This window comes from Acinonyx jubatus, chromosome A2 (genome assembly GCF_027475565.1).
Source record: "Acinonyx jubatus isolate Ajub_Pintada_27869175 chromosome A2, VMU_Ajub_asm_v1.0, whole genome shotgun sequence".
NCBI classification, from domain to species: domain Eukaryota; kingdom Metazoa; phylum Chordata; class Mammalia; order Carnivora; family Felidae; genus Acinonyx; species Acinonyx jubatus.
The window spans coordinates 130,100,718-130,116,016 of record NC_069383.1 but is presented as its reverse complement, the minus strand read 5'-3'; the positions used below and the strand labels follow the sequence as shown (position 1 = coordinate 130,116,016).

At 44.0% G+C, this 15,299-nt stretch overlaps 1 protein-coding gene across 3 annotated transcripts in view; it reads right to left on the bottom strand.

Moving 5' to 3' along the window:
• The window catches only part of EOGT (EGF domain specific O-linked N-acetylglucosamine transferase), a 38,512-nt gene extending 25,181 nt beyond the window's left edge, over positions 1 to 13,331 (bottom strand). Inside the window, exons 1-7 of one of the 3 annotated variants that reach the window (XR_008297053.1) lie at positions 13,117 to 13,331; positions 11,676 to 11,893; positions 8,851 to 9,074; positions 7,605 to 7,705; positions 5,665 to 5,773; positions 2,630 to 2,724; positions 2,184 to 2,288 (exon numbers count right to left, since the gene is read on the bottom strand). Coding sequence is in view for 2 of the 3 variants with exons in the window: in XM_027039205.2 (XP_026895006.1) it covers positions 2,184 to 2,288; positions 2,630 to 2,724; positions 5,665 to 5,773; positions 7,605 to 7,705; positions 8,851 to 9,074; positions 11,676 to 11,893; positions 13,117 to 13,136 (872 nt within the window). In the remaining variant the exon portion in view is untranslated. Of the gene's footprint in view, positions 1 to 2,183; positions 2,289 to 2,629; positions 2,725 to 5,664; positions 5,774 to 7,604; positions 7,706 to 8,850; positions 9,075 to 11,671; positions 11,894 to 12,733; positions 12,942 to 13,116 lie in introns of those variants that run through there. The other 2 variants (XM_027039205.2, XM_015072443.3) reach the window with 2 other exon arrangements.
• Between the last annotated feature and the right edge of the window lie 1,968 nt (positions 13,332 to 15,299).

The window sequence follows — 15,299 nt, the reverse complement described above, 5'->3', positions numbered from 1 at the left end:
CATATTTGGTCTTCATCCCCATTTCTGGCCAAGGGAGAAAGCCCTTGGAATTTCAAAGCCAGGAAAGTGTCTTTTGTTACGCTGAGGCACTTTCCGACCTCCCTAAGGTTGGGGGCTGGCTGCCAGAAGAATCACCACATCACCCAATCAGAATCACCATTATTAGAGGGTTGGACCTTTCAGTCCCACCCCCACACTTTAGGGGAATAAAGAAGGGCTGGAGTTTGAATCCACTGTCATGGAGGTAAGGAAGCCCCCACGAAAACCTAACAGGAGAGGACTTGGAAGGTTTCTGGGTTGGGGAACACGTGGGGCGCCTGGAGAAGGCACAGAAGCTCTGCGCCCCTTCCCCACACCTTGCTCTATGCAACTCTTCCATCTGGGTGTTCCTGAGCTACATCCTTCTAGAATAAACTGGTAGTCTAGTAGGCAAAATATTTCTCTAAGTTACTTGAGCCACTCTAGCAAAATCTAACCCAATCTACAGCCGATGGATCAGTCAGAAGCACAGGTGATCCCCTGGGCTTGTAACTGGGGTCTAAAATGGGGGGGGGGACAGTCTTGTGGGACTGAGCTCTTAACCTATGTGGGATCTGATGTTGTCTCTGGGTAGATGGTGTCAGAATTGAGTTGAATTGTAGGACAGCCAGCTGTTGTTGGACAATTGCTCGGTGGCACGTGGAAAATGTAACATATACGCTGGAACTGAGTGCTCAGCTAGACTAAAGGGGTAGCACGGGAGTTTCTTTGAGATGACAGAACAGTTCTGTGTCCCGACTGTGTTAGTGGTTGCATGCACACAGACGTATGATATAAATTTCACAGAATTATGCATCCAAAAATAAAAAAGAGTGCATGCAAGCACTGGTGAAATTCAAATATGTTTACTTAATATTATTGCAACAATGTCAATTTCCTGGTTTTGATCATTGTGGTTATGTTAGATATCATCATTAGAGGAAGCTGGGATGGGGTACAATGGGAACTCCTTGCGCTATCTAAACTTCTGGAAGTCTACAATTATTTCCAAATAAAAAGTTTTAAAAAAAAGTTTTTTTAAAGTACCCTAATTTGTTAATTTCTAGATACGGTCAATTAGACCAAAGAATTAGTAAAAATGTTTTAGGAGCACCTGGGTGGCTCAGTCGGTTGAGCATCCGACCCTTGATTTCGGCTCAGGTCATGATCTCATGGTTCCTGGGTTCAAGCCCCACATTGAGCTCTGCACTGACAGTGCAGAGCCTGCTTGGGATTCTCTCTCTCCTCTCTCTGCCCCTCCCCTGCTCATACTGCTGCGCTCTTTCTTTCTTTGTCTCCCAAAGTATATAAATAAACTTCAGAAATATGTTTTAAATCAAAATATTTTCTCCAGTTTATATAAAGTTCAAAAAGTTGATCAGAAGTGTTGAAAGTCGGGGCAGGGTTTCCCTTTGAAGAGGAGTCTTGGGTGCTGGTGATGGTCTATGTTTCACCAGGGTAAGAGTTATACAGCTAGGTTCACTTCTTCATCATCCAAACTGTACCCTTCTCTATATGCTTGTTACGTACTTCATTAAATACTTATTTCTTTAAAAAATGTGTTCCCCTGGGGCGCCTGGAAGGTAAGGTGGTTGAGTGTCTGACTTCGGCTTAGGTCATGATGTCATATTTCATGGGTTCGAGCCCCGCGTCGAGCTCTGTGCTGATAGCTCGGAGCCTGGAACATGCTTTGGATTCTGTGTGTGTGCCCCTCTCTCTCTGCCTCTCCCCCACTCACACTCTGTCTCTATCTCTCAAAAATGAATAAATGTAAAAAGAAAAAAAAATTTTAAAGATAAAAAATGTGTTCTCCAAACACATGCACAATTATGAAGAGTTAATAAAATTTCATTTTTGAACAGATTTTTTTTCTTTCATTGGCAGTCAGTAAATCGTGTACCATACTTCCTAATATTTTATAAACATATATTTAATTCAAATACAACTGACAGATTCACTCTGTAGCCATCACTCCCTGAAGGCTGATGCCAAATTCTCTACAAATAAAGTAACATTTTCCATTTAAAAGTCCCTTCCAAGGTCTGCAAGTGCCAGAAATAAAAGCAAATATTTTAGAAATATATATATATATATATGTGTATATATATATATATATATATATATATATATATGTTTTATATATATACATATTTTTTAAATCTTACCAGGACTGCAGAGGGCTTTTGCGCTGACCTTGAGACATCAATGTACGAATGTCAAGCGTGCAGTGTCCTCCAATTTCGCCACTCTGGAAAAAATCTTCCTTAAATCTGGTGGATGACAAAAAATTAAGCGGAGTTTGAAAAATTTTATCACTGTTCAAGCACACAGGATGTAACTAATGTGGTTTACAAAATCTGTTCCTCGTTAGAATTTAACTCTTTAAAACAGAATGCTTCGAACATAAACAAAAGTAGCAGAATGGTACAGAAACCTGATGGACCCATAATCCAGCTTCACAATGATCAGCTTGTGGCTAGACTGGGCTTCCATCCTCCACCCATTCCCCGACCTCATCGCCATATTACTATGAAGCAAGTCCAAGCCATAACCCTGGACCTGGAAATATTTCCAAATTTCTACTCGATTTTAACATCAACCATTGAAATACCTGTCATGGTCTCTCTTGATGTTTCTTAAATCAAGATAGAGATTGGTTGCTCTGCAGTACTGAAGATAACGGGAACATACCAGACTTGAGTCATTCTGAAACAAGGTGGAGAAGAAAGAAAAAAATAACTCCAGGTATTAACATTTCGAGGACACACTCAGCCTTGCTAGACAGATTGACAGGATGTACATGTTCGGGCTGAAACCACACCACGTGATGAGAACAGCTTCTGAAAGCCTGCTTCTGTTGATGCATTTTTCTCCTCCCCAGCAGACTCTGGTCAAGCATAGTTTTGCCAGTGTGCACACTTTTAGGTTACTGGGAAAACTCCCAAATGTACTATTTATATCATCTCAAATTTTAAGGCCAAGAGCTTTATGTGTGGTTTTGCTGTGCTCTAAAAAAAAAAAAAGAAAGCTCTCAGAGCCATCAGTATCTCACAGCTATGAGAAAAAGCATTTTTCAAAGCCAAGCCAAATGCAACAAAGAAGAATGCACACATTAAGAGACGTTAAAGGGAAGGCTGGAAGGGCAGTTGCCAATTTTAATAAGAGGTGCTTTCTACAAACTATAAAACTTCTCAGAGTCTCTCTTTCAACAGCAGTAAAAGGGCAATGTTTTTTAAATCACTGTAATAAAAGAGCAAAAGAGTCAACTACCAGAGCCTGGTTTTTTTTTTTGTTTTTTTTTTTAACCAATCTGGTTTGTGCTGAAATAGGGACAGTTTCAAAAACTGTTATCTGCTCTGGATTTTATTTATGGATTTAAATGCCATCTTACTGTTTTCCCGTAATTCCCAATGAACACAAGGCCTTAACCTTAACCCACATGGTGTTTTGGAATCCATAGTTGGTAAGAGATCATATTCTGATTGCACAAAATGTGTCACTGTAGCTCTTGTCCAGGAAAGCATTCTACAAACTGCCTTGGAGGAGGTGTGTGAGGTGTGGAATGGCTCTCCCTTTGTGCCCGCCACAAGAACATCTGGGCTCCAGCCAAACTATGTGGCATACACAAAACAATGTCTTGTAAGGGTGTCAGCAGCAGTGCAGGTTAAAGCCACAAATTCCTCCTTCAGGGTTCATCCACCTCCCTACAATTGCTTCAAGTTCTATTACGTGGTATCTCCCAAAGCACCACAGAGCACATATTCCACTTCTTAACGAAAGTGAATTAAGAATTTTTTAAAAATTTTCTGGATTGCCTGGAGATAACAGAGACCCCTGAGAGGTCAGAGACATGGCCAGGGTTCAAGAACCCTGGCAGATAGGAGACCTTAATAATAAGTGCTTACACTATCAACAATAGCCAAAGTATGAAAAGAGCCCAAATGGCCATCGATGGATGAATGGATGAAGAAGATGTGGTAGATACATACAATGGAGTATTACTCGGCAATCAAAAAGAATGAAATCTTGCCATTTGCACCTACGTGGATAGAACTGGAGGGTATTATGCTAAGTGCAATTAGTCAGAGAATGACAAAAATCGTACGACTTCACTCATATGAGGACTTTAAGAGACAAAACAGATGAACATAAGGGAAGGGAAACAAAAATAATATAAAAACAGGGAGGGGGGCAAAACAGAAGAGACTCTTAAATATGGAGAACAAACAGAAGGTTACTGGAGGGGTTGTGGGAGGGGGGATGGGCCAAAGGGGTAAGGGGTATGAAGGAATCTAGCCCTGAAATCATTGTTGCACTATATGCTAACTTGGATGTAAATTAAAAAAATAATAATAAAAGAAAAGAAAAAAAGAAAAAAATAATAATCAGTGCTTACAGGGGTGCCCAGGTGGCTCAGTAGGTTAAGCGTCTAACTCTCCATCTCAGCTCAGGTCGTGATCTTGCACTTCGTGAGTGCCAGCCCTGCACTGGGCTCTATGCTGATGGTGCAGAGCCTGCTTGGGATTCTGTCTCTCCTTCTCTCTGCCCCTCCCTCATTTGTGTTCCTTCTCTCTCTCTCTTTCCCAAAATAAATAAATAAATTTAGAATAACAGTAAGTACTTACAACCCATGAACCTTTAAAAACTAACCCTGAGCCCTTTGCTGGAAACCCAGTCCCACACTGAGCATTTTTACAAGCAGAATTCCATTTCATCCCCACCATAAGCTATGACACAGGCATGGCTTGAAAGGAAAAGAAACTGAAACATGGCAAGGTTGGGTGCTCTAAGAATCAGGTTTTGAACCCTGCCCTGTGGAGACTGCTCTTCTCCTGACCACCCAGAACTGGCTCTTAGCAACGTGCAAGGCTGACCCACTGAGGGCAGTGCACGGTTGAAAGCACACAGAAAGAGATCTGTATCTGAGTTCTAGACGTACAAGTCTACAAGCGTGGTCCTGGAGAAGCTGCTTAACCTCTCTGAGGACTTTGCTTTTCTCTCTGGTCAAATGGCATCCATAATCCCTGCCCTGTCTATCTGCTCTAAGGCTTGCGAAAGTCAAGCTAGCTGACAAGGAGAAAAGGCTTTCGCAAACCATCAAGTCCTAAACAAACACAGAGCAGTATGGTGGGGGTGTATCATCCGTCCCAAACGACTTGCAAGGGAATCTGGAAAGAAGCAATTTATCTTCTTTAGCCTATGTTGGAGGAAAATTCTAAACCTAGTTATATTTTAACTGTCTCAAAATATGACCTTCTGAGATATGTGTGAAAATGAGGACATGGCTTCCAAATGACACAGAACAACTTGTTTTAGAAGTTAAATAAAAGTTGAAGCCAGGGCTTCAGTCGGTGAAGTGTCCGACTTAGGCTCAGGTCATGATCTCATGGTTCCTGGGATCGAGCCCCTTGTTGGGCTCTGTGCTGACAGCTTGGAGCCTGAAGCCTGCTTCAGAATCTGTGGCTCCTTCTCTCTCTGCCCCTGCCCCACTCACTCTCTCCCTCTCTCTCTCTCAAAAAATAAATAAACATAAAAAAATTTTTTCAAGTTGAAGCCAATAAATAAGTGAGTAAGGATTCCTCTCATGGAGCCTTGCTTTTACATGAAAACCCAAACACTAACGAGTATTTGAAAATAAACACGCACCGTTTCCTCAGGCTGGCAGAGCACGTGAAGTTCTTCCAGTCGCTCTCCGGCATATCCAAAGTCAGCTTGTTTCCAGAATATGTCCTGGGCTGATTCAAGGGTATCTGTCCTATTCGCAGTCACAAAGATGCCATTATTTTTCTCTTTTTCACTTTTCTGAGCTTTGAGTTTCCTTTCTTTTTTTTTTTTTTTTCAACATTTATTTATTTTTTTGGGGACAGAGAGAGACAGAGCATGAACGGGGGAGGGGCAGAGAGAGAGGGAGACACAGAATCGGAAACAGGCTCCAGGCTCTGAGCCATCAGCCCAGAGCCCGAAGCGGGGCTCGAACTCACGGACCGCGAGATCGTGACCTGGCTGAAGTCGGACGCTTAACCGACTGCGCCACCCAGGCGCCCCGAGTTTCCTTTCTAAAGGTGAAATTGCTAAAAGTTTTTTGAACTATCATAATCTTCCTGTAACTCCTTTGAGACATCAAGATACCAAAATAAGTTACAGACTTACTTTCTTTTACTGAAAATACACAACAGAAATTTATTAAGTTAGGGTCATCTGGAACTCAAGAAAACGAGCTGCTAATTACTGTATTTTCTTTAGCTGGTATGCACTGGTGCCCCAGCAGCACTTTAGATTCTCTAAGTGTCTCTAAAACATAAAACGTGTACTTTTAGCCTGGTCTCCCTTTCTCAGATGTTGAGAGATGACTCTAGCCTTTCCAGTGAAGAAAACAAATCTTTAAAGAACTTTCACTCTCACATCTTATAATACATATTCATGTAATAAAAATGATTAGAATAAATCCTAAGAATGGCAGCCTCAAAGTTCTTAACAACAATGGTCTTTAATCACCACTCTCCCAACACCACGTCCATCTGTGCCCCAACCAAAGTGTAGGCTTTACCTACTGTATATACTTCACACTCTCCTCCACACTCAAGAGGGAGCCATCAGGGGCGCCTGGGTGGCTCAGTCGGTTAAACGGCCGACTTCGGCTCAAGTCATGATCTCACGGTCTGTGAGTTCGAGCCCCACGTGGGGCTCTGTGCTGACAGCTCAGAGCCTGGAGCCTGTTTCGGATTCTGTGTCTCCCTCTCTCTGACCCTCCCCTGTTCATGCTCTGTCTCTCCCTGTCTCAAAAATAAATAAAAACGTTAAAAAAAAAATTTTTTTTTTAAAAAGAGGGAGCTATCAATTTATCTTTTTAGTGTTTGTTGGGGTAAAATATTTTCTAGTGATCCATATTGTTTTTCCCTCTTGGTAGAGGTAAAAAGACATATTCCTGCACAGGGTGGCAAGAAGGAGGGGAGGCAGGTCAACTTCAATTCATCACTGTATAAGCAAATTAATATCTAAAAGAATTACTATCTAAAACCAAAAGAGTTTGTCGGGGAAGTGGGGCATCAGCATACAATGCAGAGAAGGATAATTTAAAGGGGAGGAGGGGGTGCCCGGGTGGCTCAGTCAGTTAAGTGTCCGACTTTGGCTCAGGTCATCATCTCACAGTTTGTGAGTTCGAGCCCCACATCGGGCTCTGTGCTGACAGTGTGGAGTGTGCTTGGGATCCTCTGTCTCCCTTTCTCTCTGTGCATCGCCACACATGCCCTCTCTCTGTCAAAAATAAATAGACATAAAAAAAAAGAATTTAGGGGCGCCTGGGTGGCGCAGTCGGTTAAGCATCTGACTTCAGCCAGGTTACGATCTCGCAGTCCGTGAGTTCGAGCCCTGCGTCAGGCTCTGGGCTGATGGCTCAGAGCCTGGAGCCTGTTTCCGATTCTGTGTCTCCCTCTCTCTCTGCCCCTCCCCCGTTCATGCTCTGTCTCTCTCTGTCCCAAAAATAAATAAACGTTGAAAAAAAAAATTTTTTTTTTAATAAAAAAAAAAATAAATAAATAAATAAATAAAGAATTTAAAGGGGAGGAGGATTCCATCTAGAAGCTTACCATCCCATGTCAACGTAGGTACACAGAGGGTAGCCAAACCTGAACTCTGGTTTGCAGGATTTCTCATAACCCCAGCAGAACTTTAGATTCTCTAAGTGTTTCTAAAAAAACAAACGCGTACTTTTAGACTAGTCTCCCTTTTTCGGACATTGAGAGACGACTCTAGTTTTTTCTGTGAAGAAAACAAATCTTTACAGAACTTTCACCCTTACATCTTATAATACATATTCATGTAATAAAAATCATTAGAATAAATCCTAAGAATGGCAGTCTCAAAGTTCTTAACAACAATGGTCTTTAATCACCACTCCCCCAACACCATGTCCGTCTGTGACCCAACCCAAATGTAGGCTTTACCTACATTCCCAAAGACCACTTGCATTGGAACTTCCTCAAGAAGCCTAATGAAACTGCCTTTCTCAGTGCTCAAAGCGATTCTAAAAGCAGTCCCTAAAGAGTACAAAATGAAATTTCTATGATCAAAAGAACCACAAATTAGATGGATCAGCAACTTTACTCATCAATCAAGATAAGGAGAGACGCCACAAGACGCCACAAGACGGGACAGTTCTGCAGTCCTGGGGGGACCCAGCAGCTCCTGTTGGCCAGAGAGCTTAGTCCGCTTGTCTGCAAGGCCCAGAAGCAAGACTGGTCTCATTCCCAGGTCTGCCTGTCCATGCGCTTCCTGTGTGGGCTCCATGGGAAAGGAAGCGTTTCACAAGGCCCAGCTTTGATCTCTGCGACCTCGACCTCATGAGACGTCTTAATGGGCTCCAATTTGAGGCCTTTCCAACAACCTTAAAACGGAAGGAAGGCCATAGTAACAGTCATAATTAGGTGGAGACAGAGGCGGAGGTGTTATTACCGAAATTAAATGCTAAGAGACCTTCTCAGGAGCAGTTTAAGAAAGAAGAGGTGTGAAGTTCTTCAGTTGCTTTTACCTAGACCTTTTGTCCGAAATCTAATTTACTTTGTTTACAGAGAATACCAATAGTACCGGCTGCCTATTTATTTCATTAGTGATTTAGCTTTTAAATTTTATTAGTGATTTCGACTTTAAATCTCACTCTCATGAATGGGGTATCATTTTAAAAAGCAAAGTTTAGTCACTTAGCAGCACTAGATGAGATGCAAACAAAGTCTTACTACTACCTTACAGAATGCAGCCATCAAGTTCAGGTTATAAAACAGGACTAAAATCCTTTTAAAAAGAACTAAGAGGAGAAAAAACAAGATGAATACCTACCTTATAAGGACAATGGGAGTCTTTCTTACAGACCGTGGCAACGTGCCTATTATTGTGCAAAAAGAAGGGAATGTGTTCCTGGGGCAAGCGAATGCTGGCGTAGTTAAACAGAGGTTCGCCTGGAATGCCATCAGCCTTGGGAGAAGCCTCCTCTTGGCCACTCAGTGAAACACCATGAAGCAATACTCCAAGAATAAGCAGCATTAACATAGCAACCTCCAAACCTAGAGATCCAATTGGAAAGGTTTTTGTTAAGGCATATCCTTTAAAGGTCAAAGAGATCAAGAGCTAAATATAAAGACACCGAAGTCTACTGAGTAACATTCCCTCTATTTGACATTTATTGTGCACCTGTTCTGTGCCAGGCACTGTGTTAGGGGCCACCCGGTACACAGGCTTGAACAAAACAAGAAAGGCTCCTGCTCTGTTGGAGCTTATAACCTTTTTCAGACTTTTTCAGCAGAGAGCCAGATAGTGAATATTTTTGGCTTGGGAGGTCCTACAATCTCTGTGGCACTAGGCCACAGTACCTTTGCTATGAAAGAACCCACAGCCCATCCTAAAGAATAGGGGTGGTTGTGTTCTAATAAAACTTTATTTGTGAAAACGGGATGAAGGATTCGATGTGACCCCACTCACATATTACTGATGCTAGAAAGTAGGTAATATGATAGACAACACGGCATGATGGTTAAGAATATGAACTTTGAGACTAGACCAATTGGGTTTGAATCCAGCTACGGTTCCCTGGCTGTATGATCTTGAGCTATTTAATCTCTCTGTGCTTCAGCTTTTCCAACTGTAAAATGGAAATAATAATAAACCTTCCTCATAGGGCTGTTGTGACTTAAATATTGGTAAAATGTTTAGATGTACCTGGCACATTAAATGCTATATAGGTGTTTATGAAATAAATGTTTAAAGCCATGTGGTATGGTGGGGGGAAGGAACAGGTCGCTAAATAATATTTGAGCTTAGACCTGAATTTTGAGCAAGGAAATCATGCCAGGGAGAGAGAAGAAAAGAAAATGCAAAAGCTCTGAGGATATGTGCATCTGCTGAATAAAAACTAATAATCACGGGATGCCTGAGTGGCTCACACGGTTGAGTGTTCTGACTCTTGGTTTCAGCTCAGGTCATAATCCCAAAATGGTGGGATTGAGCCCCGCATCGAGCTCCACACTGAGAATGGAGCCTGCTTAGATTTTCTCTCTCTTCCTCTGCCCCTCTATCCCTCTTGCACTCTCTCTCTGAAATTAAAAAAAAAAAAAAAAAAAAAAAAAAAACACCTAATAATCACAATTGTATATGGGTTCATACTATGTGTCAGGTACTGTTCAAAGTACCAAGGATGTAGCAATGAAGATGTGGTCTAAAACCCCTTACCCTTGTGAAGCTTACATTCTAGTGGGTGTCATAATGATCTATGATAATAGTAACTACAACTTAGAAAACTCCAGGAGGGAAATTCAGGCAGTCTGTCTCAGAGATTGTGCCATTACTCTGTCCCCATCTTGCATTAGCATGATGAGAAGAGACAATAACCATCATGGGACCTTACTGCAAGTCTGTCTCACCCCACAAGGATTAAATCTCAGGGACTAGAATTCTCCTATGTATCCAGACCATAATGATACCATTTCTCGTTCACTTTAGCAGTATATTTTGCTCTGTGAAAAAAAAAGGGGGGGCTCTTCCCACTGAATGATAGGGCTATATTACACGTGACTACTCCCCAGCAAGATCCACAGTCATCAGGGCATGTTGGAAAACCCAGCTTTCAGAATCAGCCTTCATTGACCCTGGGTCACAAGGACGGGGCCTTTAGGAGGAACAAACTTCAATGTTCAATCCAGCTTCAAGTTCCAAGGCCAAGGCTTCATAACAAAGAGTGTGGACAGTGAAAAGGAATCCTTTTCCCCTCTGGAGTAGTAAATATGGTGGGTTCTTTCGTGGCTCTGAAGAATATACTGTTACCTGTTATAAAGTGACCTGCATTAATATTTTTAGTTATGACTTTTATACAACAGTGAGTTGATAGCAATTTTACAAAATTTAAAAATACATATTAATACTAACAGTGTACTTATCAGGGAAATATTGACCTCTTGAATTCTCAGAACCACACAGAAGCTTTTGTCATGCTTTAGGTATCTGAAATCTGTCAGAAATGAAACATACTACCTTAAAAGAAGGCTAACGTACACCTTATCATATAGGTGATATTTTGGATTCAAGGAAATACTAAGAGAGAAAACAACGTAGTGAGATAACGTCTCAGTGGAAGGCCAAGCATTTAGCGAGACACTCCGTAAGCAAAGGGCCTGACTCATAGTGAGTTTTCTTTTCCCTAATGAACACCATGCTGCTAAAAGCAAAGTCAAAGACACCATCTTCAACACTCTAACTTTAACCAGATTCTAATGGTAAGCAAAAGGACACAGCCTGCTTTATACAGTCACCAACGGGTACAGGCCAAAGGGACACTTTGTAGATTAACCATTTCCTGGAGGCAAACAATGCTCCTGGTCCTGACCCTATTCATTCTGCGCACTGAATCATACTGCTACTTGAACCTTACTATTTACTACTCCGGGCCTTACCTTTCAAAAGGCAGGATGCCCTATTTTTTGGCTCATCCCTTCCAATGATGAAGTCATTGCTATGACTAAGTCCTGACCTTCCGGTGTTCAGGTCCACTGTCCCTGACTGAGCTCTAGCCAAAACTAAACCCACTGATCCATGCAGAAGGAGTAACTTAAGTCATGGGAAAAATCTGAAGCCTCAGACCAGAAAGCAGGCTTTTGCAAAGGGCACGTACCCACTTGCATACGCTAGAAGGGGGTGGCTGCTGGAGCATGAAAGCACAACCCCGGGGCCTGGCAGATAAGCCTGTCTGCACGCGGTCTTCTTGCAAGGTCCCCCAGGGCAGGGTGTCTGCACTTCTCCAGCAGATGAAAGCCTCAGCGCTGCGCTACTTTCCTTCAGCGCAATGCAACTGGCTCCCTCCTCTTCTGTATTCCTGGACCGGATTTCCTCAGGCCTAAAAGGTGGAGGAGGGGAAAAAAAAAAAAAAAAAAAAAAGTAAGAGCATGAAAGACGATGAGAGGCTAAAGCCCGAGGCTGACAGGGACCACAGTGGGTGACACAGTGGGCAGTGCCTTGTGACAGGGCTTGGGCAGTCTAAAGAAGGCAGTGGACACACGAAAAGTTGAAAGCATCTGAGGCTCACAAGGACTCCTAAATGGCTCGGCCCCCACTGGGGCCACAGGTCCCACGGTGGGTAGAGGCAAGGGGGTCGGAGAGGGCTCGGCGGCTGCCTGAGATGCCCAGGGGAGGTCCACCAGCTGTGCGCGAGAACGGGAAGCGGTGCGGCGGTGGGGTCGGCGGCGGGCGCGCTTCCGCAGCCACCCCGCCGCGCTCCGGACCCACTCCGCGCTCCGGACCCACTCTGCGCTCCGCACCCACTCCGCGCTCCGCACCCACCCCGCCACCTCCCGGACGCGAGGATCCCCGCACGTCGCCCGCCACCCAGCACCGCACCCCCGCTCCACCCGGCCCCCGGCGTGCCGGGGAGGGGCCCGGGGAAGCGGCTTCGCCCGGGTCTGGGACCCCGACCCACGGGGCGCGGGCGGGGAAGAAGGGCATCCTTCCCCGTGGCCGGCGGGCTCCCGGGAGCCCCGCGCGCCGCTGCAGGCACCGTGAAGGGGCCGAGCGCCCGCCTCTCCGGCCCGCAGGCGGCGAAGGCGCCGGCGGAGTCCGCGGAGAGGCTGCAGCCCGCGGGGAAGGCGCGCCGGGCGCCCCGGCGGGAGAGGCGCGCGCAGCACGGCGGCCGCGGGAGGGCGGCGGGTGAGGGCTCCGCGGATCGCCGAGCGAGTCCCACCTGGAGCCGGGGAAGCCGGGGCTGCGGAGGAGGAGGAGGAGACGGCCGCCGTTCGGGGGCACGGAGTCGTCATAACCGGCTACTGCGGCTCACCGGAAACCTCGGGCGCCGGAGCCGGGCCAGGGGGCGCCAGGGAGCCGCCGGGACAGCGAGGCGGCCTGCGCCGGGAGGCGGGCCCGAGCCCCGCAGTGGGGCAGGGGCAGGAGCCGGGGCCGGGCGCGCGCCCGCGGGACGCACGGCAGCGGGGCGGGGGCTCGGTCTGCGCTGCCCCTCGCTACCGGGCGGAGAGGAAGAGCCGCTGAGCCGGAGAGCGAAGCGGGGTCTCGAAGCTGCACCGGCCCCCTCCGGGGGAGGCGATAAGGCGCTCGGAGGACTCGGCACACCTGACTCTCCTGGTCTTCATTCTGGTTGCGTCTTCCTGACGCGGGTGGTTACCGTCTGCTTTATTAGAGAAGTTGCCGCCTTCACTTTGCAACGTGAGCGCGAAAGGAGTTGGCGGCACCTTCTGGCGGCGGGGATTCCGGGATACTTGCTTCTCTCCGTACTTGGGGGCAACTCGCCAAGTTCAAATGCTCTTCTGCGGAGTTGAAGTTTTATCCTTGGATTATTTTATAATTATTTGAATTCCTTTATAATTATATGGGTTATTTTATCATAATTATTTGAATGCCCATCCGCCACACTGTCTTCACTTTGGACATCTTGGGTTCTAGAATGCTATCTCGTATAGCATAGGAGCATTACGGACTCAACTTGAACTGATTAAAGGTTGATGCCACTAAAATAAACTTACGCTCACACACAGAGTCACCACTATTCCTATGACCTTAAAGAAACACGACAGTTTATTTCCAAAGGTTTACATGCTTTTTAAATACTTTTTGAAGACGCTGTTATGAGAAGTATTACTAGTAATCTGCTAAATTACGAATGTTGTCTGGATTTTTCCCCCAAATAACACCGCTAAAACACAGAGTAACTTGACATGTGCCAAGCATAATCCTAAAGCACTTCACAGTATCAAGTCATTTACTCTTCATGTTAAAGACTGCCTTTAAGGGAACTACTGCTCTCTAATTTCATACTTTGCCCACCCCATACCAATAAAGGCAGTACTTTTTAAAAGTGCTTCTAAGCTTACTTGTCACCATCCCATTTTTGTCATGTACAGGAAATGGAGCTTTCCTGTTAGGTTATTCAAAATGAGTTGTAATCATTTAAAATAAGTTTTTCTCACTAAGCCATGTGACATATATTTATATTTATTATATAGTTTTTAAACATAATACCTGAGAAAAGTTTCTAAAAATAAGTTAGTCTCATTGCAAGGCCATACAAGTCAATTAAATTGGTGTCACATACACAAGGTACTATTTTAAATGGCTAAATATTAAGTTGTGGTCATTCAGGCTCAGAGGAAATAAGATAGGATAGAGCTTTAAGAACGGGAGAGTGATTCTGCAGCAGCTATTTGTAACATAGAATTTCTACCCAAAATACCAATCTTAAATTTTTCAAAAAATGTTTATTTATTTCTGAGACAGAGAGAGACAGAGCATGAGGTGGGGAGGGGTAGAGAGGGAGGGAGACACAGAATCGGAAGCAGGCTCCAGGCTCTGAGCCGTCAGCACAGAGCCCAAAGTGGGGCTCAAACTCACAAACCGTGAGATCCTGACCTGAGCCAAAGTCGGTCGCTCAACTGACTGAGCCACCCAGGAGCCCCCAATCATAAAATTTAATTTTGAACTTTCTTTAAGTGGACATTAAAATAAATTGAAATGTCCATTAATGTTGGACTGACTGACTACATTGTGGTATATCCACACAAGGTACTATGCAGGCGTAAAAAAATTAAAAAAAAGAAACGAGAAATATCTTTATACACCGCAGGGTGTATTGAGCGGGGAAAAGATGGTAATATACTATTTATTTACCCAGGAAAGAGGATATATATGTTATTTTACAAACAGAATAACATTTAAAATGATTATCTATAGGGGGGAAGAGGGAATATGGGTATAGGGACAAAGAAAATAACTTCCCTAGATGTACATTATATAGAAGTGGCTTTAGAATCATGTGAATATTTTACATTATGAAACAAAATTAAATTTTTTAAAAGTAATCCTTCAAAATTACAAGTAAAATGAAACTAAGTGAATTTAAACACTGTCCAGTTGTGCTGTAGTCCACAAGGAAGGGACTATCCCAAGTGACTTTGAAACATAGTACATCCCAGTAGATGTACCCTCAGGATTAAAAGAATTTTAAAATCATAAACTGTTTTCATGAACCCAATTGTTGGTGGGAAAATTGGTTAGGATAAACCAAATAGAAATAATTAAGACAGTATCTTGGAAGGTGAATTTTTTGACATGTGGTATAGATGTAAGCCTGATAAGGTTATATAAAAATCCTATAGTTACGAATTTGGAGGTGATAATATAAATTAACATACTTTATTACTGAAAACAAATCTCTCCTCCATCATCCATTGAAAAGGCCTATAAACAACCAACTCTGTAGCAAGAAGCACCTGTTGTACCCAGAATGTGATCTCTGCAAA